This window comes from Lissotriton helveticus, chromosome 4_1 (genome assembly GCF_964261635.1).
Source record: "Lissotriton helveticus chromosome 4_1, aLisHel1.1, whole genome shotgun sequence".
Lineage (NCBI taxonomy): Eukaryota > Metazoa > Chordata > Amphibia > Caudata > Salamandridae > Lissotriton > Lissotriton helveticus.
This window is the reverse complement of record NC_136063.1, coordinates 783,916,796-783,944,186: the sequence shown is the minus strand read 5'-3', so window position 1 is coordinate 783,944,186 and position 27,391 is coordinate 783,916,796. Positions and strand designations below refer to the sequence as shown.

Genomic DNA, 27,391 nt, shown 5'->3' with positions numbered 1-27,391 from the left:
TCATGTTTCGCCACCACCAATCCCAATTGGAGTAAGATTAACTGTGGCCTAGGAAGGTCAATTTCAGTGGATATTCCTAGCAGAACAAACTGGGTATTAAGCGGAACCGTTCCTCCCAGAAAATGTCCTAGTTCCTCCAACAGTGTAGCCCAGTACAGCTGGATCTTTGAGCAGTCCCATACTGTATGGAAGAATGTACTCTCAGATGCTCTATATCGCAAACAGTCAGGTGTCTCCGCCCTCCCTATACGATGCAGTCATGCCCTGTCATAGTATACTCTGTGCAGGTATTTGAATTGAATCAATCTAAGCCGTGATTTAATGGCCACCTCTCGAGGATGCATCAGCGCCATTTGCCAATTTAAGTCCTCCAACTCTCCCAATTCCGACTCCCATGTTGCCCGCAGCTTGTTTACCGTATCTGGCTTATTATTAATTATCGTTCTGTATGTCCATGAGACCGCCTTTTCCTCCAAATCCCCCGTCAAGAGTCATCCCTCTAAGGGCGCGTATTCAGGGATGTCAGTGGTGTCTATGTGTTTGCGCCCGCCATGCATGGGCCAGTTGCAGGTACTTGTAGTGTTGGGTTGCGTTCATATCATATTCAGCCTGAAGGTGTGGTAAAGTGACCAGCTCTTTACGGTGCAGTATGTCCTTAAGTTGGGAAATGCCTAGCAGGTCCCATTGTCGGAAACCTCGCAACTTCGTGATTTCCTGGAGCCAATTTCCCACCCATAGTGGTGATTCTCTGGTGACCCTGCCATCCCCTTTCATTTGTCGTTCAGCCTGTTTCCATGCTGTTACAACAATCCTTGTCGCAGTCAGGAGCTGTGCCGTACCCTTCCCTCCGTATATGTAATGTGTGTGCGGACGCTGAATGAATTGTGAGTGTTCAAGTGCATTTGTGGGATGATCTTTATCCATGTAATGCCATTCATTTATCACCACTAAATGGGCCGCCCAGTAATATGCCCGAAGATCCGTCAGAAAGATTCCTCCATTATATTGATTTCGCTGTAATGCAATCCCATATTTAATAAAGTCAGTAAACATGGGTTTGTGCCAAAATGGTCTGTCTATCGCAGGCTTGTGTTAAGCTGAGCAATATCTTTATTTCTCCTCTTTACTTCCTCTTTTCATATGTACTGCATTCTGCAGCACACATTCAAAGAGCAAAAATAAGAATAGTTTTTGTGCACAAAAACTATTCTAACCACAACGCCACAACACAAGCACCAGTGCTTCATGTTGCAAGGATGCCTGTGCTAGCTCTAGCGGTACAAAAGGGGGTGGTGATGGACGGAGCATCTGAATCAATCAAACACCCACAGCCAGTCAAAAGATCTGGGTTTAATCCATCACCGTTCTTTAGCCCACTCTGCCACCCCAGTTCAGACATGGCTATATGCAAATCAGTCTGACCCTGTGCCTCATGGGAACAGTCCAGCCCGAACTGCCAAGCCATGTCTTCCCTGGACCGAAAACAAGCTTCAGAGGACCGGTTTCTGGCATTCCAGCCGTCTTCAGCCCGGCTTGCTTGAATCTAGTGGCAAAGTGAGCAAGGGACTCACGTCTGAGCATACCCTGCCACACTTTTGTACCCCTGTGCTAGCTCTAGGCAGCCACAAGTGTGTCAGCGCTAGGAGAAAGCAAAACTGCACTATATGTTTGTAAACATCGTGCAGTTCTGTTCGCTCTCGTTCATGTAATGCAGGACAGCAGTTTTCCTTGCTGCGCCGCATTGCACGAAATATTAGTTAGCAAATATGCCCCTAATGGTGAGGCAATATCACTATCAAGAGATATCACACACTTCTTTCAAAAGCTAGAAGGGCGTTTTAACAGTATGACTTGATTTTATATTCCCACTCTAGTTCTGACGCATCTTTTCAAATGAAAAAAACATCCTCAGGTGGCATTATGGGATCTATTGGTCCAGTTCTCCTTTCTGAAATATATCCTTGTTGCATGTTTCTTGGGGTCACTGGATTTTGGTACAGCAAACTGTTGGACAAATAAAGTCAATGTCAAAATATGACACCCATATTAACAGAATATCAGTGCAGTACTGTGGTAGTGAAAACTTGCTTCTACAGTGCACTTAAAACTGTAGTTTTGCAATTTTTCAGCTCTGTAAATAATAGATGTTGACTGTAGCCAATTTAATGTATCGACCTCGGAAGAATAAATTGCTGAGATGGTCCACACACACACACACACACACACACACAAATATATATATATGTATTTATGCCTTTTCTAAAACAATACACGCATTTTACTTCTGCATCCCACCTTTAATGCATTCTTTTTGATGAATGTTGAAGCCTTCCCTTGATATTGCTGATTGTTTTTTTGAAGACTACAAAACATGTGACTGCAAATGCAGCTCCACCAGATATCTTTGTATGGTTTCATGTCCCTTTACCCTTATACGGCCAAACAGCATAGACCATGGCCTTCTCCCCATATACATAGATGAGTTCCTTTTTCTTGGGCTCTTCTGTAATAATTCTGTCTCAGTCAAGTACGTAAGTGCCACTAGCGATGGTAAGAAAATAACCACAGACAAAGTCTGGTAATCTCAACTAGAAGAAAAGATATTGATGTACCTCTCTTAATTATTAATGTCATACTCATTTGAGATCCCATTGGCCTGATCCACGAAGTAGAAATACATTCATTTAAAACTTAAGTAATTGAAGCAGTACAAGTTCTTATTATTTTTTGGAGTCATATTCTTGACTTTTGCTGTTCTATTCAATATACTTTTATTGATGTACTTGATGTACTGATAAAGAAAGTGAAGGACCCATTACACGCTGGCTCAATAGTCTGCCATAAGTATTAGGGGACATATATTATGATATGGAGCTCCAAACATCCAGTGGGGTAGTTACCCAATGACCTGGTTACACCACTTTTTCCCACATTTCCTATCCTGTCCTCTTTCTCTTTCAGTCATCTCTAGGTGTCCTTCCCCCCCACAGAATGCGGGAAACATAAGCCCCTCGTTTTAGGTCCTCAGTCCACTGGCCTGCATATCACGAGCTTGCTTGAACTATTGAAGATCAGTTTCTGAGGCAGTAGCCTTAGTGAACTGCAGACATTTTCTGCTGCTGCCGTGTGACGTCAGAGGAGAATGTCTTTCTCCTGCCACTGCTGGGCTGCGCTCTGCGACAATAGTCCAACAAAGCCTTACTGGGTGCTGATTTGAAATATTATTATGTCCTGTTATTCATTTGTGAACTGACCTAAAACACGAATAAATTGTATCTTATGCACTGATTTCCTCTGTAACAGGGTCAGCAAATGACTATAGTTTATGTGGATGTGATCAACCCATTGCCAGACCGAGTGCATCAGGGGCGTGTCCAGCTGGTAGAGGTAAGAGCACAACAAAGCTATTGCTATTTTTTAAATAACCTACTATCAATTAACACTCTATATTTACAAAACAATGCGTCTGTAATAAAGTCAAAATCACTATCTGGTTTACATAAATCACTATTTATAATATGAAAACAACAGAATCCATCTAATATGTTATATAAAGTTTGTTGACACAAAGTGTAAAATTTAAATCATCCTCTCTCCCCTTACTTAAATATCATACCCTCTTTGATGAAAATTACACGTTTCGCACTTGACCTACTTAAAGAGAAAATAAAGACACAGTAAATCATAGTGCAGCAATTTAAAAAAACTACTTTCTCTAAATAGATAAATTCCACTGAGAATAAAAAACGTAAATAGAAGAAGGCATTTATCAATTAGCACTCCAAGATCAACTCAAATCAAATATGATTTTAAAACCTTTCATTTGTAATTATACCATTATGGATAAGATAGTGACCCATAATCGGTTTGCTGCTGACTCAACAATTCCATATTCTTTGAAGGATTTTTAGTCATGTACCAAATACCGTTTTTTGTGAAAAAAAGTGTAATTTACGAAAGTCACATTCTAAAGAGTACTGTCTTAAACTATGAATTTGATTTAATAGCGAAATTAATTGTATCACTGCATCGTCTCCTTTTTGTGAGTACAAATAAACACTAGGGTTTGAATGAATAATTTCCTAATCCAAATCACTTCGTATTTCCACTACGTTGTGTTTGTCACCCTTAACCTTCTAACGTGAAAATTTAAAGCAGTGATGTTGCAATCAATTGCATGTTATCTGACGCAATTAACACCTACTGGCTACTAAAACTGAACGTGTAGAAGTTTAGAAATTAAAGCTGTTGCCAAACCCTGTGTCTTGTCAATCAGAGCAAGTACTTCAGACCAGGTGGTGTGTCGAATCCTTCTCTAGTCCCTTCACTTGTTTATTTCTTAAGGGAGAAGTCACTTCCCTGCAGTGCTGTTGTACAATTATTCATATCACACTGACACTCTCAGCTGAGCTCCTGTTTTTTAATTGGACTGTACACATACTTCTTGGCAGTGTTGCTCTTATTTTTAGATCTGGCATTACTAAAACGCATATTTATAATATTCTTACTTATCGGTGCTTTCAGCTAGCACTCTTCATACATTGGTCTGCTGTTGTGCTGTTCACATGTTTCTTCTGCCCTGTACCACACACAGCATGGGTCAGTCAGTCAGCACATTTCAGCCACTGGCTAACGTCACTGCGAGTGATGACGTTCTGCTCCTTCACAAGGAGCAGAGTACACAAAGTAGTTCCTTTCCGCCCCAGGAACTACTATGGCAAATTGCGCCTACTGCAGCCAAGAATAATTTAGCTGTAGCCCCTTTTTAATATATATTATAATTTATATATATATATATATATATATATATATATATATATATATATATATATATATATATATATACCACGTGACTCCTCCTTGAATCTCTCGGCGTCTCAGGCCCAGCACGGCCTCGTACACACGCCAGCAAACAAAGGGAGACGGACCACAATATTTCAGCATCGGCAGATTTATTAGATGCACAGAGCAGCTACGCGTTTCTGGCAAGTTATGCCCTTGATCACGCCGCAACGTGAATGCATGACCAAATGCTATTTTTAAATGCAAATCCACAAGGAAACACCCCTCACAGTGACGTAATGTGTCATGTGACATAATTTTTAGTGAAAAGAGAAAACATACTGCCGTTATTTATTCCTTGGATCACAACCTAACTTCAGAATATATTACTGGATAAATCCAGAATTAATGTTCACAAACTGTAATGCGGACACTTACAACTTAATTCAAAATATAAGTCTAGTTTTAGACCTAATTCTAACTGTATAAATACAGAATTAATATAAAGCCTATTTTGTAGTAAACATATACAGTGTGATAAACGAAGTACGTATATGATCATTAATCAGTGGCAGATAGTAAAGTGCTAAGTGAGAGTGAATAGTAAAGTGCAAATAGCAAAGAAAGAAAATACATGGAAACGAGAAAGGCTAATATAAGTGCAATACCATGAAAAGTGTACAGCGGCCAATATATAATGTCTACATTGAAATTCCTACAGATCACTCAAAGTAATATGATAAACATGATTTCTATGGACTTGATTGGTCATTCCACCATAAATAGTATAAAATAGTTATCAAAAAGTGTAAAACCCCGATAAAAATACCTAATACTCCATTTCATTATCTATATACACATATATATACAACTATACATACGTATATACACACAATACATGAAGTTTTATCAAAGATCCAATATTACAAATTTTTAAAATACTGCCCTAAACCTAGTAGAAAATTAGAAAAGTAGAAAAGTAGAAAAATAAAAAAGTAGAAAAATAGAAAAACAGAAAGATCCATTTATGTACAGACCGAAAGATTTCATATATTGCAATCTGTACATAATTCCATATACAACAATGATCAAATTGTAGACAGAACTATTTCATGTATATATAAATATATACAAATGTACAAGTCCAATAAATAGTCTCAACATTTCATCGAAAATCAACACATGGATAATGCAAAAGTAATACAAAAATATTATTGCATATAAGAACACTGTGTAATCAGGCTGCTGTTATGTCCATTCTCGACCTCGAAATAGGGAACCTAACTAAGAGGGAGTAAGTATAGTGGACCAGACATAGGCAACCATCAAGGGCCATAGTTGTGTGAGGATAGATATTATAAGAAATGATGCATCTCATCAATATTATTCAATCCATTAGGCCAACGGGTATCAAGTTCCAAAATCATCCTGGTTTCCAACTGCCTTAATAAAGCCTCTCTATCCCCGCCTCTTTTGAGTGGTGGTATCGCTCCAATCACAAAATACTTCAAACAAGCAAGGTCATTATTGTGAGCTCGTTTGAAATGACGAGCTACGGGGTAGGCCGGGTCATTATGAAGTTTGGCGCGTAGATGTTGTAGGATCCTGACGTGTACCTGGAGCTTGGTACTACCCACATATCTCAACCCGCAGGTACACGTCAGGACATACACGGCAAAGTCTGTCTTACAATTGAAATTGCCGGAAATGGTTTTAGGTTCGGCATCAAAAGGAGTTACATAATGCAGAGTGTTTACTCCGAACCTACATGCGCGGCAGCTGGAACATTTAAAGAACCCTTTTGAAGGTTTTAACCAAGGAGTTTTAGATTTTAATTCAGGGGCTGCTTTGTCTAAAGCTGAGCCCATGCTTCTAGCCCGTCTAAAAGTGATGGTAGGATTAACAGGCAGCCTGGTGTTCAAAATGTGATCACTGAGAACAATGGGCCAATTTTTCTTCAATATGGCCGTTAATTTTCTGTCCTCGCTACTAAATGCAGTAATCATTCTGGGGTAGTCTTCATGAGTTTGTGAGATCCTTCCCTGATCGAGTTGTAACTCCCCCTCAGGAAAAAGACTTTGTCTAGATCTAATTTTGGATCTCTCAACTGCCGTGTTTAAAATAGTGTCAGAATACCCTCTGGCTCGTAAACGTGCTAACAGTTCTGATAAGCAACGCTCATAATCAGTGGGAGAACTGCAAATTCTTTTAAGTCTTAGAATCTCACCGTACGGAATTCCCATGATAGTATGTTTGGGGTGCATGCTTGTGGCGTGAAGGGTCATGTTTCCTGCGGTGGATTTCCTATGTAATGTAGTATTAAGTTTGCAGTTAGCCACATAAACCTCTACATCCAAGAACTGCATCTTATGTTGATCAATATGAGCTGTAAAGTTCAAATTCATAGAATTGTTGTTCATACTTTCAATGAATAGCAATGCCTCATCCTTAGACCCCTTCCACACCATATATATGTCGTCTATATACCTAAGATAACATACAACATGATTACTTATCTCGGTGGAGTGTAATACGGTGAGGACCTGCTCCTCCCACCAGCCTACGTGCAAGCACGCATAGCTGGGGGAGAAACAGGCCCCCATCGCCACACCCCTAAGTTGTCTATAGAGGTCTTTGCCAAAGGTAAAGAAATTGTTGTACAGACACCATTTGATGAGTCCCACAATTACTTTGTTGTGCTCATAAAAATGCTATAGGTTTCTTGTCCAAATAATATTGGATAGCATTGAGACCTTGTATGTGGTCGATACTGGTATACAGCCCTTCAACATCCAGTGAAATTAACCACATACTGTCGTCCCATTCAATGTTGGCAATTTTGAGCAAAAAATCACTGGTGTCTCGTACATAGCTCGAAAGGCCTTTTACAATGTCCTGAAGAAAAAAGTCAATGTACTGGCCAACTTTCTCGCCAACACTGTTAATATATATATATTGGAAAGGGCCTGAGAGCACCTAAAAAATAAACAAGCACTGACTAAGTCAAAAGGTTGGCAGCAAATGCCAGGCCAGTTAGCTTTGCCAATGCTTGTTTTAGATTGGTGAGGCCCATCATAAAACAAATGCAAACATTAACAAAGCCAGAAAACTGGCACCCAAGACCAGACCTATGGTGTGGATTTGAATGTGCCATCTGAGAGGAAAGTTATCATAAATGCTCCCCCACATGGGAACAGTGAAGCAATTTGAGGCATTCAACGTATATATAATTTAAAAATAAAATGTTTTATCAGGTTAAGGTCTCACTCAGCAGACATCAAGAGCTAAAACTCTATTGTTTAAAAACGTTATTTATCATTCAAGCGTAACTATACAGGCATACAGTTTTGGATTTCTAGTTTACCTTTCCTATTAACGATGTCAAGCAACCACAATGTATCTCTCCACACATTGGCAACGGAGCAATCATCATGGGATTCACTTCATTTAGATATTCATTTGTGGGATCATGACACTTAGTCAGATCAAGTATCTACTCCTAGAGAGAGGCACATCGTTTCCCCCCAGAATATTGTTGTCCTGATTTTTGGCAACAGAAAGGTTAGGGCCAGACAGCCTGTTTGCAGTGGAGGCTGCCTCGTAACGGGGGTGGTAGGGCGGGGGGATGAAAAAGTTAACAAAATTAACATACCCGTGCCACTGCTGCATGCCTCTCCTCCGTCCTCACTCGAAACTGACAGCACCGGAAGCACCCAGGCTGCCTGTTTAGCCGCTCAGGCACTGCCTGGGATCCTGGGCATGTTCTCCACTGGGCTGTGCAATACAGACAGGTGGAGAACATGCTAAGTGTGCATGATGTTTTAGCCTGCCCTAGAAGGCCAGTCATACTGTTATGCGCACTTAGGGAGTGCAAACCTCTCTGCACTCTGCTCTGGCGAGCTCAGCCCTGCCCTGGCTACGAATCACGCACAGAAAAATAAAATGATAACGTCTTGTTATTATCATTTTTTTTTTGCACTGCTCATAGAGCAGTGGGACGACCCTCCTCCACCTTAGCGGAGGAGCCGCCGCTGCCTGTATGCCACGGCAGTTTCTAGCGAGATACATAAAGTTAGCTCCCTCAACACCAAACCTACTAAACTGCGGAAGTTTTCAGGTACACCGCTTGTAGACTTTTCATGTGGCACACCTGACATAATTATTTAAAGTATAACTATTTATATCGATAACTGAGACAAGTTTAACCTGATCACACAAAAAATAACACTGATCATTCTGTCTGAATATGGGTTTTTGACACTATACTATTGCATCCAGAGTGTTTCGGACTGATGTAAGTGTGCCTGTCATCTTTGGTACGTTCTTATATGATGTGTGACTTCAAAGGACGCAGCTAGGTTTCCTATTTTAAAACTTTTGTATAATACCCTGAATGCTCTGGAACCTGGACCTACCCGTCAGAAGGGCAGTGAGTTTAGCACACTTACCCCAATAGCCCACTGCATTGGTCCTTTGCTATGCTAAGAAACATCTGGTTGCAGTACCTCTGCCCCAGTACAGCTTAAGTCACAGCTTTCCAAACTTTTCATGTTGGTGACACACCTTTTTGTGAAAAGAATTTCAGGGACACGGTAACGCGAGGAAGCGCAGCGAGCGAGCCCGAACCACCTATGGTGGGTTCGGGCCTCACACACAACCCCACACACATCACCCCACAGACACACCACCCGATAGACACACCACCCCACAGACACACCACCCCACACACACACACCCACCCCACACGCACACACAACCCCCCCACACACAGACACACATCCCACACACCCTAGCACTCGGATTACTATATTCCCTATGGACGTTATGCTCCAGGTGAAATATATTCCCCTTTTAGGGCTGCCAGAGTCTACTAATATGTGGGAGGTTGACACGTGTTGAAATTCTCCTACTGGACTTGTTTGGAAGGAATTTATGTGTTATTTTCATTACTGAAAAAGTCCACAGAATGTTAGCACAAACTCCTGTGCCAAGGTAAAGCAACAACCAATACTTGCGGACTGCCACCTGAATTAAAGAGATAAAGATGTCACCCTGCATATGACCAGAGAAAATGGAGCACTGACGCCTCAAGATCTGAACATCTCCATGTAACCAGATTTTACATTGGTAATCCAGGAGGCTAAGAAAATATTTGCACCTGTCAAAACGAAACTACAATAGCAGGTAACATATGCTAAACCTAGCGTCGCTGCAGTGGAGAAAGCTTTTCACTGTTCTTTTTTGGCACTGTTCGATCTTGATTCAGCAATAAGTGCAGCCATGATTTTCCTTGTACATCATTGGAGTAGCTCATAAGAGACAAGGGTGCAGCTCTATTCACTCATTTGTAGGCCCAAAAGCTATTGCATAGTACTATTCATTCACCGTCATTCATCTTGTGCTGTTCATGCAAATCTGGATTTTGTGAGAAGAGTGCTCCCCTAATCCAGCCCCCATCTGGATTTGTATGGCACCTTTGTCAAGCAGCAGTGCATCCTCTGTCTAGCACACCGGGCCTCTGTTTCATTTTTCAGTAGCTATCTCTAAGTATCATGGGATGTCGGGGTGTGAACATTACAATAAAACCACCCTTCAGACCCAGAACTATTTGGCAGGATCCTGGACAGTTCAGCTGTCAAAGAAACAAGTCTTGGATTTCTCAATTGCCAGTTAGCCTTATGCTACCTGTTTGAAGAATGCAGCCTGAAATGTCTGTCCTGATAGGTCATACTAGTGGCCTGCCTCCCCAAAAATAACTTTATGTGGTCCAGCGGTTGCAGGAAATCAACAATATGAGTAATGCATGTATGCACATATTATCTTATATACATAAATGCTCCTCTCTGACTACTTTCACGTAAAGGTACTCTCTAACAATTTCTTCAGTTTCACGTATGATATGAAGGGCTCCATCATTACTGTTTCAAATGTGATAAAGTTTACATCAGTGATTCTCTCCAGATAGAATCACCGATGTAAATAGGGAGGCATTTGTGTTTTTTGACATAGTGCCTTGTCCTTTAAAGCTGTGTCCTTTAGAGCTGCCTCCCCCCCACCCCCGTCGTGTGTGGCACCCCGGGACCGCTCACAGCCGCACCCGAGCACTTAACAGGTCTTTAAAGACCTTGTGCGTGTTAATAGGGCTTTGTTGTTGTTTCACCCCTTCTAAGAGCCCCTGCAGCTCGACTCTGCCAATTGCCGGCAGACGTCAGATAATCGCATTGCGCGACACACCTACATATGGGGCGCGACACAGTAATGTGTCGCGCCACACAGTTTGGAAAGCTGTGGCTTAAGTTGTATCATTGATGGCGTCAAACTTAAGGTGATACATGATGTCATTTTTTATGCAGTCTGTGATGTCGTTTGTGGGATTATGAGCAGTGCCTAGTAGGGTGGGATTTTTAACTAATTTAGGACCATATTTAGAGTTTGGCGTCGGGGTTATTTCATCATAAACATGATGGATATTTCCTCAACGGTATTACAATTCTATTATTCCTATTGAACTTGCAATACAGCGGATTACTTATCGGTTACGTTACTGACGGAGTAACCCATCTGCCAAACTCTAAATTAGGCCTTAATAGACAGCTTTCAACTTCTGTTAACTTTTTCATACGCACTGCATTACCACCACTGCAATTTTATTTGGCTGTTTTTTATGTGACAGCTTCCAATACAACCTTACAAGTAAAAAAAACAAGAAAGTAAAGGGGAAAAAAGAAAAAGTGCAGATCGAGAATGAAAGAGTTAAAGTAATGCAAAAATGTGGATTAAAAAAGGATGCAGAAGAGCAACAAAAACAAAGAAAACGAAATAAAAGACAAAAAAGAGAGTGACGAAACACAAAAGGAATAACCATAAGAAAGGGAAATAGAGATAGTGAATATAGGCGAAGTACAAATGAAGACAATAAGGAAAACGGAATAAGATAAATAAGGAAAGGTAATGATTCATGAAAGATAGATATGACAAATAGAAAGAAAACAAAAAGAAAAGATCACGAGAAAATAAAGTAAGATAAGGAGAGTAAATAAAATATAAAGACATAAATGTACAAAACGTGTTGTGAATGAGAAAAGACCAATACTAAATATGGAAAATAAAGAAAACTAAATAAAGAGCAAAACGGATGCACAGAAATACATGCATAAGTAAAAAGCTAGAGGGAACAGGGGAAATGAAAGCTAGAAAGAAGGAACAGAATGCGAAATAAATGGAAGATAAAGATTTGAAAAGAGAGAAAATAAGCAAAAAGATGAAATTATTGAGAGAGGATAAGAAAAAGATCTACATAGAGACAAACGAATAAAGTGTAAGGAGACACAACATAAAGAATGAAGGTAAAGACAAAAGTAAATAGAAACGAAAAAAAAACAATGGAGCAATCGTCTCAAGTATACATTGCCGGAAGCGTGATAAAGTGGCAGTGAGGGGATGGGCTGCCAAATGACGCAGGTTTAATCAAAGACCTATCCCAAATCTGTCCATACATGCAGGCTAAGATTACACAGAATCGTTTCCTTCCACCTAATAGCTCCAGGCTTTGAAATCGTTTTATGCCACATGAGCACATTGAAAAAAGCTCGAGGAGATTGTGATTCTCCCCTTAATCTACCATGGACAGTCTTTCACAAATAGCTGCATTATGTGCAAACGGTTTACAAAATAAATAAATTAGGAACAGGTTTAACAGATGGGGCACAAAGGAAAAAAACTGTATCTCGAAATCTTTTTGACAGATATTTACACCCTTGCATGTTTACAGTTGTGTATTTAAAAAATGGGAAAACACAAATCATGGTGGATGATGGTCGGCAGGATGTGAACCAGTGCTTAATTTGTACCGGTGGTTTCCGGTGCTCAGCACCAGCACTTAAATGTCAACACCAGGTCTAGTGACAGCCCACCACATGGTGGCGTTGTCTTTTTTAATTTTGAGATGTGCACAGTAACCATGTTTATTAGGTCAATATACACTGAAAACGAATAATGCCAGCCTCTCATGCCATTATTATGGCTTTGTGTGGCGCGAAATGGTTTGAATTGTCAAACTTATAGGATGTTGATGCTTAGGTGTTGTGTTGGTACTGCCAATGGCAGCGCTGGGAGGGTATGGATGGTACAGGCTGCAGTTGCCTTCCAAAAGGACCTGGCACTTCATTATTTACAAATCAAGCACTGGATGTGACGCAATCACTTCATGTTTCAGGGCAATTTCAGACATGCGAGCAGCAATACCCATGTGTCCAGGGAGGAGATGATGATGGTGCTGTCCAGGCTCGACGCTCTGCACATCCGAGCTCTCTACTTCACAGAGACCCAGAGACTGAGCCTCGCCGAGGTCAGGCTGGAGGAAGCCACCAGTTCTGGTCGCGGAAGTCCTGCGTACCATGTGGAGATATGCTCCTGCCCCCTGGAATATCAGGGTGACTCATGCCAGGTATGACTCAGCTGTGTGTTGATGCTCTTCGGAATGAGGTGCAGTGCTGTTGCTAAGTGATATTGTGAACTCTCCTGTTAGGTGTAGCATTCCTTCATCCAGCAACTGCTTTAATGTTACTTCAAGTCGGTGGTTGATAGCTCAGTGGTGCTCTGGCTGCTTGATGATGTATAGACTATCCGCAAATTACTGGACATGACAGAACAAGGCATTTGATTCTGGTTGATGAACCTTACTTGGCTTGGTGGTAAAATAGGTCTGGCTTTAATGTGTCAACGCATGTCACCACAGACATTCACAATTATGCTGTATGCATAAATGCTGTTTAGGACATTAAAGATTGCCCTGTTGGCTTTGCAAGTGTTGTAGAAAAAAGTAGCCAAAAAGAATTGCTTTATCTACAGAATGTATAAAGAATGTAAATAACTGAACAGTGTGATGGTTGAGTGTACATTCAAATGTAAAATAGTCTTTCAGGAAGGCCAATGGAAGCACTTCCTGGAAGGTGGGATGATACACCATGAGGTACTAGAGTAATACTCCTTTGAGTGGAGCCAAAGCCCACTCAAAGCCTAAGGGAGGAGCCAATAATTGGTAAGAAAAGATGCCTGCTGGAGTTGTGGTTGCTACAATCCTCTACACAATGGCGGCCGGCACCCAATAAATGTGGTAGGGCGGGGGAGTCCGGGTGGGAGGAGGGAACTCGACAGACGACGGAATAGGTTCAATTAAATAAATCAATAATACTTTTTCCGTCGTCTTTCGGCTTCCCCACCCTGACACACCCTGCCCTGCCCCACCGCGCTTATCTGAGCTGGCGGCCGATGCCTCTACAGACACTAGACAGAACTGTCTTCTGGGCCCCAATGAATGTATTCCATTTTGTAAAGGCAATCTTACATACAATAACTAACTAGCCAAATGTTTTTTGTGGGTTTATCAGTTTAAGAACAACATTTTGTGTGTTGTAGGTTCTAATATATATACTTTTTTTTAGAGTTTTATAGAGCGTGAACCAGACCCGTGAGGGTATCAGAGCGCTTTACAGAATTGACAAGTGGTACAGGCAGTCTTAGGACAGGTGTATACAACTGGGATAGGAACAGTTAGCTGCATTATACATGGAAAGAAATAATAGGCAATAAAATATCTCAGATACAGGTGTGATAAAAACAGGTAGATACATAATAAGAGATAGCAGCTGTCTCAATTCCCGGGTAGGATGCCCAGAAGTGCCGGGTAGGTATCATTCCAAAGAACCATGGGTAATGCCGAATAGACGGAGAAACAAAATAGCTGAGGTGATTGCAATGCAATCGCTAAGCGAGGAATTTGCCCATAAGAAAAGATTTGGCCTCCTTTTTGAAATGTGCCAAAGATGGAAGTCTTCTGATGGTGGGCGGGAGTGAGTTCCATATTCTTGAGGCAGCCCCAGAGAAGGCCCGATTGTATGGTTTTTTTTCCGAAAGCGTGCTGGTTGGAGCAAAAGGTCTCTGGCAGATCGTGAGTTTCTGGATCCTCCGGATATCACTAGTTTCTGGGCGAGAAAAGCTGGGGTCTAGGAATATAGTGCCATGTGAGTGATGCAAGCCAGCTTAAGTTGGATTCTGGCCGTGAGAGGAAGCCAGTTTAGAGTGTGAGGTGGGGAGAGATATGGTTGAATTTCTTAGAACCTGTTAGGAGTCTGGCGGCGCTGAGGCAGGCTTTCAGTGGGGCCATAGAGTTCTTGGGTAGACCTGCGAGGGCAGAGCACCCATATTATAGTCTGGAGATGACTAGGGCCTGTGCTGCCATTTTTAGGTCAGGGGTGTCAAGGAAAGGTCTCAGGTGTCTTAGATAGTTCAGGTGAAATCTGGCAGTTTGGGCCATGGAGTTGATATGGCTACGCATATTCAAATTGCAGTCTAGTGCTGTTCCCAGGGATTTAGCACAGTCCACAATGGTCGGAGTGCAGTTTAACGCTGTGATAGCCTTGATCCATTCCTGAGTGTCTGAATTGGTTTTGGGTGGGGAGATAGGGAGAAATTCAGTTTTTTGCATTAAGTTTGAGCTGGTTGGAGGTGAGCCAATGCACCGTCAGCTTCAAGGCCTCATTCAGGGAGGGAATGTCTTCAGGGGAAGAGATTTTAATGTAGATCTGTGTGTCATCGGCATACATGTGATAGGCGATGTTGGCGGTGCGTAGCACCTCTGTGAGCGGTTCCAGGTAAAGATTGAAGAGGGTAGGGGACAAGGTTGAACCTTGGGGAACTCCAACCGTGATCGGGGAGGGAGCGGATAAGTTGCCGTTGATAAGGATTCTCTGTGAGCGATTCTGGAGGAAGGATCTAAACCGTTCAAGAACGGTGCCATCCAATCCCATCCGGAGTTTGAGGTCTGGGAGCGTTTCATAATTGAACGTATCGAACGCTGAGGATAGGTCTAGGAGGATTAGGAGACAGGTTTTGCCTTGGTCGAGGGCTTGGAGGGCACCATCCACGATGTGAAGAAGGGTGGTTTCCGTGCTGTGTCCAGGTATAACCAACAAGCGAAAAAACTGCCAACATCTCAGTTAACCAGCAGTCTAGTTCTATGCATGAAGGCCATCTCTCAGACCCGGCAGCAAGAAAGCCTTGTGGTTCACCAACGACCTCAAAAACTCCAAGAAAACCTGCCGCACCCTCGAGAAAGCCTGGCGCCACGACCAGACAATAGAGAACATGACAGCCCTCAAGAACGCCACCCGCAAACACCACCAGCTGATCCGCACCACCAAAAGGACAACATTCAAAGATCGCCTGGACAACAACACCCACAACAGCAAGGAACTCTTCAGCATCGTTAAAGAGCTCTCCAACCCCAGCGCCTGCAACAACGACATCACACCCTCGCAAGACCTCTGCGACTCACTCGCCTCGTTCTTTCACCGCAAGATCGCTGACATACACAACAGCTTCGGGGCACAGACCACGCACCCAACCACCGAACCAGCACCCCCCACCACCACCCTCTGCAACTGGACCCCGGTCAGCACCGAAGACACCACCCGCACGATGAACACCATCCACTCCGGCTCCCCAACCGACCCCTGTCCACACCACATCTTCAACAAAGCCGACTCCATCATCGCGCCCCATCTCCGGGACATCATTAACAGCTCCTTTGCATCCGCCACCTTCCCGGAGAGCTGGAAACATGCCGAGCTCAGCGCCCTCCTGAAGAAACCCACCGCGGACCCCACGGACCTCAAGAACTTCTGCGCCATCTCGCTCCTCCCTTTTCCTGCCAAAAACATCGAGAAGACCGTCAACAAACAACTCTCTGCCTTCCTCGAGACAAACGGTTCCCTCGACCCCTCGCAGTCCGGCTTCCGAGCAAACCACAGCACCGAGACCGCCCTCATCGCAGCTACCGACGACATCAGGTCCCTGCTCGACAACGGGGAAACAGCTGCATTCATCCTCCTGGACCTCTCTGCAGCCTTCGACACCGTATGTCACCGCACCCTGATACAACGCCTCAGCAACACTGGAATCCAAGGAACGGCCTTGGAGTGGATCATCTCGTTCCTTTCCGGAAGAACCCAGAGAGTCCGCCTCCCCCCGTTCTGATCCACGGCCACTGAAGTCATCTGCGGCGTTCCGCAAGGATCCTCGCTCAGCCCCACCCTCTTCAACGTCTACATGAGCCCCCTTGCAGCCATCGCACGCCAACACAACCTAAACATCATCTCCTACGCCGACGACACCCAGCTGATCCTCTCCCTCTCCAACGACCCCGCCACCGCCAGAGCCAGCCTCCAGGAAGGAATGAAAGACGTTGCGGAATGGATGAAGCTCAGCCGTCTGAAACTGAACTCAGACAAGACGGAAGTCCTCATCCTGGGACCATCCCCCTCTGCCTGGGACGACTCCTGGTGGCCCCCTGCCCTGGGCACCACCCCCAAGCCAACGGACCATGCACGCAACCTGGGCTTCATCCTGGACTCTTCCCTCACGATGTCCAAGCAAGTCAACGCCATCTAGTCATCCTGTTTTAACACCCTGCGCATGCTCCGAAAGATCTTCCGGTGGATCCCGACCGAAACCAAGAAGACGGTCACCCAGGCCCTCGTCACCAGCCGACTGGACTACGGGAACACCCTCTACGCTGGAACCACAGCCAAACTCCAGAAAAGACTTCAGCACATACAGAACGCATCTGCACGACTCATCCTGGACATCCCCCTTCACGGCCATATCTCTGACCACCTGAGAGACCTGCACTGGCTCCCCGTCAGCAAGAGGATCACGTTCAGACTCCTCACCCACGCACACAAGGCTCTCCACGACATGGGCCCCAAATACCTCAACAGCCGCCTCGCATTCTACACACCCACCCGCCAGCTCCGATCCGCCAGCCTCGCCCTTGCCACTGTCCCACGAATTCGCAGATCCACCACCGGAGGAAGATCCTTCTCCTACCTGGCGGCCAAGACATGGAACTCCCTCCCCACCCACCTACGGCTGACCCAGGATCATCTCTCCTTCAGGAGGCAACTCAAGACCTGGCTGTTCGAGCAGTAGCGACTCCCCCTCCCCCCAGCGCCTTGAGACCCTAGCTGGTGAGTAGCGCGCTTTACAAATTTGCTGATTGATTGATTGATCTCTAACTATGAAGAACTTTATCCCCATTGATCAAAATAATTACTACCCTCATATTTGCACATTACTTCTATAACACCCCTCTGACTGGTCTCCCAAAAGGTTTTTGTAAAAGTTGAAAACTTGGCAGTAAGTTAATCTCTTCTCAAGCAGCAGCTTCCGTTCTTGCTCCAGTGGCTTCCTGTGCAGGGATTAGAGGATTTTTTGTGGAGAAAGACTTAATGTCATGCCTACTTGGCCCTTGAGTTTATAAGCTCGATGAGGGAAATGTTTAATTTCCCATCCCTCAGAATTTTATGTTACATTTCTGAGTAGGTAAAGGTTGGGTAAGTGATTGCACTGGACTCATGCAATTTTTAGGATATATTGGCTTGCACTAGTTATGAACTATAAATGGGAAACTATCAACAATGTGAGTGTTTTACAAAGAATGGTTATGACTGACATAACAGACAATAAGAGAGAACGTAGTTTTCTGTGATGTCACTGAAAACTTCAAGGTGAAACCCATCCCCCTTATTAATCACTACTCATCTACAATTGTATAGGGTTTCTTTCCAACTTAGGAATAATGATCTAAGGGATCTGCGTGACCTAGACAGGGATGATTTTTGGATCTTAAATGACTAACCTATAGGTAGGTTGTATCCAAAATTTAACCAGTCCGATCTATTTCAGTGCACCAGCATTTTTCTCATAACCGACGGGTAATGTTGCACCAGTGTCTTGATCAATATAATGGAAATGATTCTTGTCCCTTATACATTGACTAACCCATTATATCATGGTCACAGCATGGTCACCTGCCATCATAACCTTAGAATCACATGACTTTTGTACCAGTAGTAATATTACTACCAACTGGCCAAAAATTCTCTCGCTCGTGACCACCACCTTAAGAACCACATAACAACAGGGAATGCCTATCCCTTGAGACCACAGAGACTCGTTACCGATGGACCGCACATGCATAAGGTAAGCATCGTGTTTCTCCTTCATTCGTATCTGGCACTTGCTCATAATTTGAACCATTTTAACATGATGCCTCCTTGTGTTCACCTTAAACTACCTTAACTTCAATGTTTTGGACAAACTGATCTTCCCAGTAAGCCTGAAATCCTAGGCTTTAACAAGACCGCTTTCAGTAAGCTGCCCCATGTATGATTATGAGCTTTATGCACTGAAAAGACATTCACCTGTGCCTTATGGGACGGTTTTTACTTCAAGCGTACAGAGGTTTCTCTTGTTTTTCTAACAATGCTATTTTGACCTGGATACAAATGTATTACTTAATGGGATCCCTTTCTAAAAAAGTCTTGCATGCACTTTTTCTATGGCTCCACATGCATGTATACAATCACGCCGGCACTACCATGTCCTATCAAAACTGATCACATGTGTGCATTGGATGTATGACGTTACAACGCATACTTTTACATCGCATGCCTTTACAACGCGGTTTTTACATCGCATACCATTACAACGCATAGTGCTTTTAGGCGCTGGATAGTGATTTATTTAATTTACTATTCCAACTCCAGTCCCCGTGGATAGTAGGGAAGGTGTTGGATAGTATATTAAATACATTCCCTATCCTAGAGCGCCCCCCAGTGCTATGCGTTGTAATGGTTTGCGTTGTAAAAGTTGCGTCGTAATGGTAGTGCGTTGTAAAAGTTTCGTTGTAAAGGATGTTTCCCGTGTGCATTGCCCCACGTTTATGCAACATACCCATACACCATTTACTTTTACGCACTATATAGTATATGCTTTCTATAAGTGTAAACTGTATAATATTTTGAGGAATACTAAACTTACAATATATTATTATGTTTTCTTTTTGTTTCTTTCTCTGTGCGATCTCTGTTTGTTGTATGTCTCTCATTTTGTAATGTCACTAATTACACAGACATTTATTTACAATGTATCATTTTATTTGCAATGTATCATTATATTATGATTTTTTTTCTCTTACTCTTTTTCTGTTTCTGCCTTTCTACAATATGAATGTGTTATGTTTGCTTACATGATACATTCTAAATTTTTGTTTTTTAAAATATTGATTTGTGCATATCAATACAACTTTTTCACCTTGACAAAAAATGTATAGTAGCCTTTCAAGGGGTGAAACGTGTTGGCTGGTTAAAGCTCACATATTTCTGTATTATATTAATGATGTTTGAGGAGCACCTAGAGTTTGCAAAATAATACACCCCAATATCAAGACATTATATTAATCTATGGTGAATAACCCATTTGGATCTTTTTGATATATATACTTCATATGACTAACCAATACTTTTGGTCAATATATTTTTATAGAGCCTGACCGACAAAGGTAAATTTACACTTTTGTGAAAGTTTACTATATTTTTTATACAAACTAGGAGTTAATAGTAAGTGTAGACTGCGGAGCGTCCGCAGTCAGACTGGAGAACTCGGCACATAAAAAGATAGGCTTAGCCACAACCACTGCCAAACTTTCTAGAGAGCAAACTTCCACAGTTCATTATAGATGTATGGGTGTTTACAAGGAAGGTCACCTCTTACCATTGCTGATGTCAGAGAAGTGAACTGTTGTCACTACTGTGACATTACAGTGGTGAATTCCAATCCACCATTCACACTGAATGCTTAATATGGAAGCCGTACAGAACTGTAAGTGGACATCTGTTAATAACGGGAAGGGTTTTTATTGTAGCGGTTTTAGTGACTTCAGACAATAAGAGGAGAGTGCTAGCTGTCTGTGATGTCTCTCAGAACCCCGAGATGAGATACATCACTATTACTGACATCTACCCTTCTATAAATCTATATTTTACACTGGCATTCAAATCACCCACTTTTGTGAAGCGGTTGGTCCAATTGTGCTTGGACACTTGTATTACGTCACAGTAGTAAAAAACTAAAATTATTTTTTATTTCTGGGATTTAATTGTGTCTATGTACAAACTCTAGAATCAATTCAGTGCTTGAAAAGTAATAAGACTTGTACATTGGCTACTGTTGTATTAATTGCTAGTCAGCACACACCAAGCTCTCTTAAATTTAAAAAAAAATCTTCTTCAGCACAACATATGGGTCCTCAATCCTGCCTCCTCCTTGCCCTTCGGGGTTTTATGAAAGCTTACCTTCCTGTCTATGGGTGAGCTCCATTAAAGCATCTACATGGCCGTCCTCCGGGAGCCACAGACCAACATCAAGGCAGTGTCTAAGGTTGCCCTACTATCTTGCACAAAACTCTTTTATAGCTGCATCATGGCCTGCTCAGGAAGAGCCGGCCAATCCGTATCAGAGAAGTATCTTGCAACCCACCCTTCTGCAACCATCCTACCTTCATGATAGGAGAACTGCTGAAGGCCTCTGGCAAGGTATCAGTTGAGCATGGTCAAAGTGCCAGTGCTGTAAATGTCACTGGAGAGGCTTATCAGAAGCAGCTCAGCAACCCACACCTGTGAGAAATGGAATGGAATGACTATCCTCCTGCTAATCCGGACAGATTATTCACCAACCCTACATTGAGTTACTTTCTGGTTATCCTAGAGAAAGTGAGAGGAGGATTAGCACAATCTTTGAGGAAAGAAGAGAGAACATCTCAGTCAGGGGTCACAAGTGGTACAAGGGTACCTCATGACAGCCCAATTCCCAAGTGGATTAGATCTTCCCGCTCACCTCCTCTCAAGCTGGTGTACATCATCACCTGACCTTAAAATGTAAAACAAAATAAGTGTCAGGGTCAAATGTTTTTCTTAGGAGCCTTCCACCATTGCTGATGATTGCTGAGGCAGCCAAGTGCCACAGCTTACTACTCTTGGTTCCCCCTCATGCCTCTTTCTTACAACACTGTACATTTCCTATCTCTTTATTGACACTGTTGCAGTTTTTTTGTCTATGCTTTCTTCCTCTGTTAGTGGTTTTCGATCTTTCACTTCCTCCTTCTTTCATCCTATTCCCCCTCTCCCGCTCTAGCTCAGGATTATAGTCTGATTATGAAAAATAAAACCCAATTCCAAACAATAAATGCTGGTCCCTACCGATGAATCTGGGACCAGTGGGAGGACATGAATTCCCTTTATTTAAAAAAAAAGCATCAGTTCAATTCACACTGATGCTTCTTTTAAAATGAAGGGAATTGCCACAGGGACACAAATATATACAGGGACTGACTATGCCCTGGGCCACTGGAATTATGTGTCATGGAAGGGCCTAATTGTGGCAAGGTTTACTCAATTATGCGGCAGAAAACGCAAATTATGCTGCATAATGCGGCACATTTCATGATACTATTGCTGCATAATTTTTACCGTTTCTCACATTTGAACCGGTTCAGGGAAAATGTTTCACTTCTTTTAGTGCCAGTTTAATTTCCAAACACAGTATTTATTTATTTTATTTATTGTATTTCTTAAGCGCACTGTCACCTTGCAGGCATCCTGGCGCTAAACTTTCAGAGAAACGCAAAATATACGGCCACATAACAGCAGTTAACTAAATCTTCGGGAAGAGCCAGGTCTTTACCCTTTTTCTGAAAGGCAGAAGGTCACTAGCTTGTCTAAGTTCCAGAGGCAAGGCATTCCAGTGCTTTGCAGCTGCGACCTCAAAGGATCTGCCACCTGGCCTCACCTTTCTAAATTTAGGTACCATCACTAACTTAGCCCCTGAAGAGCGCAAGGTTCTCGTGGGCACATACCAGGAGAATTTATTTTGAAAAGAGACAGATCCCAGCCCATTCAGGGCTTTGAACACTAGGCAAAGAGATTTAAACTGAGCTCTTTGTCTCAGCGGCAGCCAGTGTAATTCCGCTAATTCCCGAGTAGAAGAGGACCTTCTGGGCCAACCAAGAACTAATTTGGCTGCCATGGATTGGATCCTCTGCAGCCTGTCCAGTAGGAAATTGGGAGCCTCCAGCAGCTGGGCATTACAGTAGTCCAATCTACTGAGAATGATGCTGCGTGCTATCAATGTGCTAACCAAAGGGGGAAGCAGTGGAAAAATCTTCCTTAATGATCTAATGATAGCAAGACAGCAGCCCACTGTTTTTGTAACCTGCCCTTCCAAAGTTAGTTGACTATCAAAGATCACGCCCAGGTTACGGACTGTCTTTACAGGCTGCACTGGGGTAGGGGTGTCCAAAGGTCAAAAATTACTGGGCAGCCTGGGGGGAAGCCTATCCGAGGTGCAGTAGAGCACCTCCGTTTTATCAGCATTAAACTGCAGCGAGTTTTCCCTGAGCCAAAATGCTGTGTCAGTAATAAGCAACTGAAATATGGCCTGTCAACCTTTGTGTAGGGCCTCCCACTGGGCGGCAACCCATGTCACTTTTGAACCGTTTGAGCAGGAAACACATTTTTTATTGTTAAAATCTGCACATTGTGCATCAGATGTTGGATTATGTGGCAAATGCGGCAAATCTATAATTGTGTGAAAAACAGCACAGTTGCAAAAGTGCATGAATCCAGCGACCCCGGCTATGCCGCATAAAATACAATGGTGTGTGCACTACCAGCTAGCAAAGCTCTGTATGAAAAGATTTGTAAACAGCAATTTAAGGTCCCACAAATAGGTGGAAAGGATTCCTGGAGATTGATATTCAGAAGAGCCTACAGACACTATAAAGGTGTCCTACTCCTTCTATAAATAACCTTGTTTTACTCAGTGCCACTTTCCAAATCCTTCCTTGCCAGCTATTGTCTCACACTTTTGGGCACCCATTGCAACCTTACTTACCTCTTCACTGGGACTGTGTTGGATGGGAGGGTTTGAAGAGAAAAAGGTATCTGTTATACCCACCCTCCTTGAAGCTTGACTGCTCCTGAAGCAGGCAGGACAATGATGGTGTCTGGTTGAAAGGTCAGGATCATCAGCATCCATTCTCTTCTTCTAGATAGCCCTTATGTGCTTTGTCCCCTACCTTCTTCATCACCCAGTATCAGCAGGGGCTCATCAGACCCTTGGCCATCACTAAGGGCCAGATTACAACCATAGAGCAATGGCCACCGTTCCGCCGAAGGTCGCCACTGCAGCCCGCTTGCCAGCCGCACGCCAGATTACTACTTTACAGTGGTCTGGCGGGCAGCATGGTGGTTCCCCTTGCAGTGCCCTTTAAAAGGCGGTGGGCCTTTTACAAGGGTACTGAAATGGGGACGCCTCACACGGTTCCTGCACACCATGGACTCAAATGCCTGTGCAATGCAGAAACCTATGTGCATGCACCCAGAGGGGAACATGTTATGCCCCCCTGTGCACATCCACAGATGTCTGAGTCTTTGTTTCCTCTCCGCCAGGATTTTCATGGCTGTGGATCCACCATGAAAAGCCTGGCAGAGAAGAAACTCATAATATGCTTGACAGGACCGTAGTAGTCACGCTGAGCATATTGCAGCCTCTGACCGCCGCTCCAAATGCCAGGGAATGGTGGTTCCCTGACGGAGCTGGCGGTCCTAATGCAGTCCGACTGCCCGAGTCGTAATCGGGTGTCGGACAGCCGGTGATGCGGTGGCTGGATCCGCCACCGCCGCGCCACCACGAGTCTGTCAGTCCTTGGACCGCCAGACTTGTAATCTGGCCCTTAGTGTTTCCTTCATATTTTTGGCAAAGGTATCAGCTAAACGACTGTCCACTAGTGCCCAATAAGAAATGCATGCAATGCCTGTCTCACAAGCCTGCTCTCCCTTCCTGCAAAATCTGAAGATCTCTTTGCTCTGATTATTTCACCAGGAATCTTTCACAAAGGAAGCTAAGGTACACAATCTCCAGCTTTATGTGATGCCCCCTGTATTCCTAGCGTGGTGATGAGGTCATCCATTCTTCACCTGTGGAGTAACCAATGGGTTCCACTCCTATGGGGATGAGGCTTCGTTCCCCTGAACATTCATATTGTAGCATCACTTCGAAACACCAGCTAAAGACGGGCCTTCATCATCAATGGCCTGGCAAACGAGCCAGATTTTCCCCATTCCCAGAGTGACTTATACTGAGGATATTAGTAACTCCTGCCGTAGGGCAATTTTGACCCATCATGCGTTTGACCCTGAGGGTTCACTAAGAAATTGTGAATTACATAGGGAATCTCTAATACCAGGTCCGAATTCCCAAAGTAATTCCTCATTCTCCCATGCTTTCACTCACAATTTTGGCTGTTTACAGCAGCCAAAATCTCTGGGTGGAAGTAAAAACATATAATTTAGAGGCCATTGATAATGAGGGACTTACATATAAATGTTCCGCATCTGGGGACTGTTCCACATGACCTTCTTCGTCTGTTCTCAGAGATGCATTGTGGAGCTGTGGAGGACTATTTGGCGCACAGAGCAACCCACAATGTTATAAAAGGAAAGATCCTGCCTGGCCCAACATTCTACCAGCGTTCAATTTGTGTGAAGGTCCTGAAAGGGAGGACAACCTGCCAGATATCACTCTAAAGCTCATGTTGCCCCACTCACCTCAAATACTGTTGTGCCTCGCCTCTGTGGGTCCCCCAACCCTGTGCTCCCACACTGTTTCAGAGGTTGCATAATGATCCATAAGAGTGTTCACTTTTTAGTAATGTAGCTTAGGAAAAACTAACCTAACGATTTACATCTCATGGTGTGAAGTATCCATTGGCTAACAAAGGCTATAAACTTAGAATACTTGAACAATATTGTAAAAGAACATGATGTTATTTGTCTCCACAATACTTGGTTGCGTGCGGACTAAAATAGATGAGTTATTTTTGTATTCCTCAAAGCTTCCGTGAATTTGGTTGGTCCCCACTTTGGTGGTGTTTTAACCTTAATTTCTTGTGAAATAGATTGTAATGTAATAAGTATTTCTACTGAATGCAGATGAATTATTGCATGCAAGGTTAATTTAAGTTTTACTATTGATAATGTGTCATTGTTGATTTCAATAAATGTGTATGCCCTATTTTTAACTCCATATAAATTTTCAAATCTGTTGAAACAATTAGAAAACGATATGAATATATTTGCTTCACTTTATTCAAATGCCATGATTTTAATAGTAAGATAGTTTAATCAAAGATTGAATCCACTATAGTAGATACACACAATAAGGAATTCCTCTCGGTATACAATATTCCAATTGCTAACTTTCCCCCCTGAAAATTAACTGGGAGGTCCTCAAGGCTGACTTAGGTACTTATGTCTTATGGTTTTTAGTCGGAATAGTAATACTGAGAATAATTCCCCAGTGGTTTATACTTTTAGGTTTGGGCTATAGTCAGGCCTGATTGATTATATGCTTCGGCATAGAACTTTAATTACTACAAAGAATTTACAGTATTAAGTATTGAAGAAAGGGACCGCAGACCTCTCTGTGTGTATCCCCTATACTTCCACCCAAGAATTTATTGATAAGGAGTGTGATCGATTGTTTAAAAGTATATTTGAAAAATTTACCCATTTTTTAAATTCGCAAAGTATAAAGCATAGCTCCCCTAAATAGTTTGATAAATTGTGTCAGGATCTAAAACATAATCTTAGAAACAAATAAGAATTAAACAAATTATGGTGAGAATCTATGACAACAATGCGTGTTGCTTTGCAATTATTATAGACTTATATTAACTAGGGAACAAAATGAGCATTACAATAAATATTGGGCCAAAATGCTATAGGCACTAAAATCTGAAGACACAAAGATGTTTTAGAATTTGGTGAGATGTGGTTCAAATTATGATGTCCCTCGCTTGTCAAATATAATATCAGAAGAACTATGGGTTATTTTTCTTGAAGATTTGTACTCTCACTCTGATCACACTCCAATCCATCACACATATATGATTGATGAAGAATTGGTAGATTGGAAGAATTGGTAGATCTTTTTACTCAAGCTACAATTAGAAACATTGTATCCCAGTTAATATAGATAGAGTCGCTGGCCCTGATAATATCTCAGCAGCCATATTAAAGCAGGTTCTCACCAGCTCTCCCTGTTGCCAGTCGCCTCCTTCCTCCCATGGCTGCCAGGCTGCTGCTGCCTTAAGTCAGCCTCGCCAGCCAGCCTGTCTTGTCAGCGTGCCCAGGTTTCTGTGCCCTAGGCTTAACGCCCCAGTTTCCTGTGCCCTAGTCTCCAGAACCAGTGCCCTGCTGTTCTTTTTCCCCTTTTCTCCTGTGCCGCATATCCCTATTTTCCCGCTTCCTGCCTCCCCAGCATCCCTCCCAGGACCTGCCTAATGGAGGCTGTAGCGCGACTGCGCACCAGACGCACTCAGTGGGCATGTTACCAGCCTGCCAAAGGCAAGCCCGTCTCTGCCTGCCCGCACCTAGACTGTGCCCAGCGCCAAGCTCCCTGGCCCTCTGAACACCCACAGGTATTCCACCGCAAATCTCTGAGCCCTGGAGCTGGATGCCACAACAACTGCTGCCTCGCATCCCCTTGCTCCACCGCAGGACTGTTCACCTGCCATCGATGCCAGTTCACATGCAACCTAGGACAACCCGCTCTCATAGAAACCCATGCCACTCCCACCCCGCCGGCCAACACCACCCGAAACCATTCCATTGCCTCCTGATCAACATCAGATCACTCTGCAAACATG

General features: G+C 43.2%; 1 protein-coding gene across 1 annotated transcript in view; it reads left to right on the top strand.

The window, feature by feature from the left end:
* LAMA3 (laminin subunit alpha 3) overlaps window positions 1-27,391 on the top strand; it is a 1,062,926-nt gene that overhangs the window by 897,522 nt on the left and 138,013 nt on the right. The window contains exons 42-43 of the mRNA XM_078687418.1: window positions 3,304-3,387; window positions 12,998-13,228. Coding sequence (XP_078543544.1) covers window positions 3,304-3,387; window positions 12,998-13,228 — 315 coding nt within the window. The remainder of the gene's footprint in view (window positions 1-3,303; window positions 3,388-12,997; window positions 13,229-27,391) is intronic.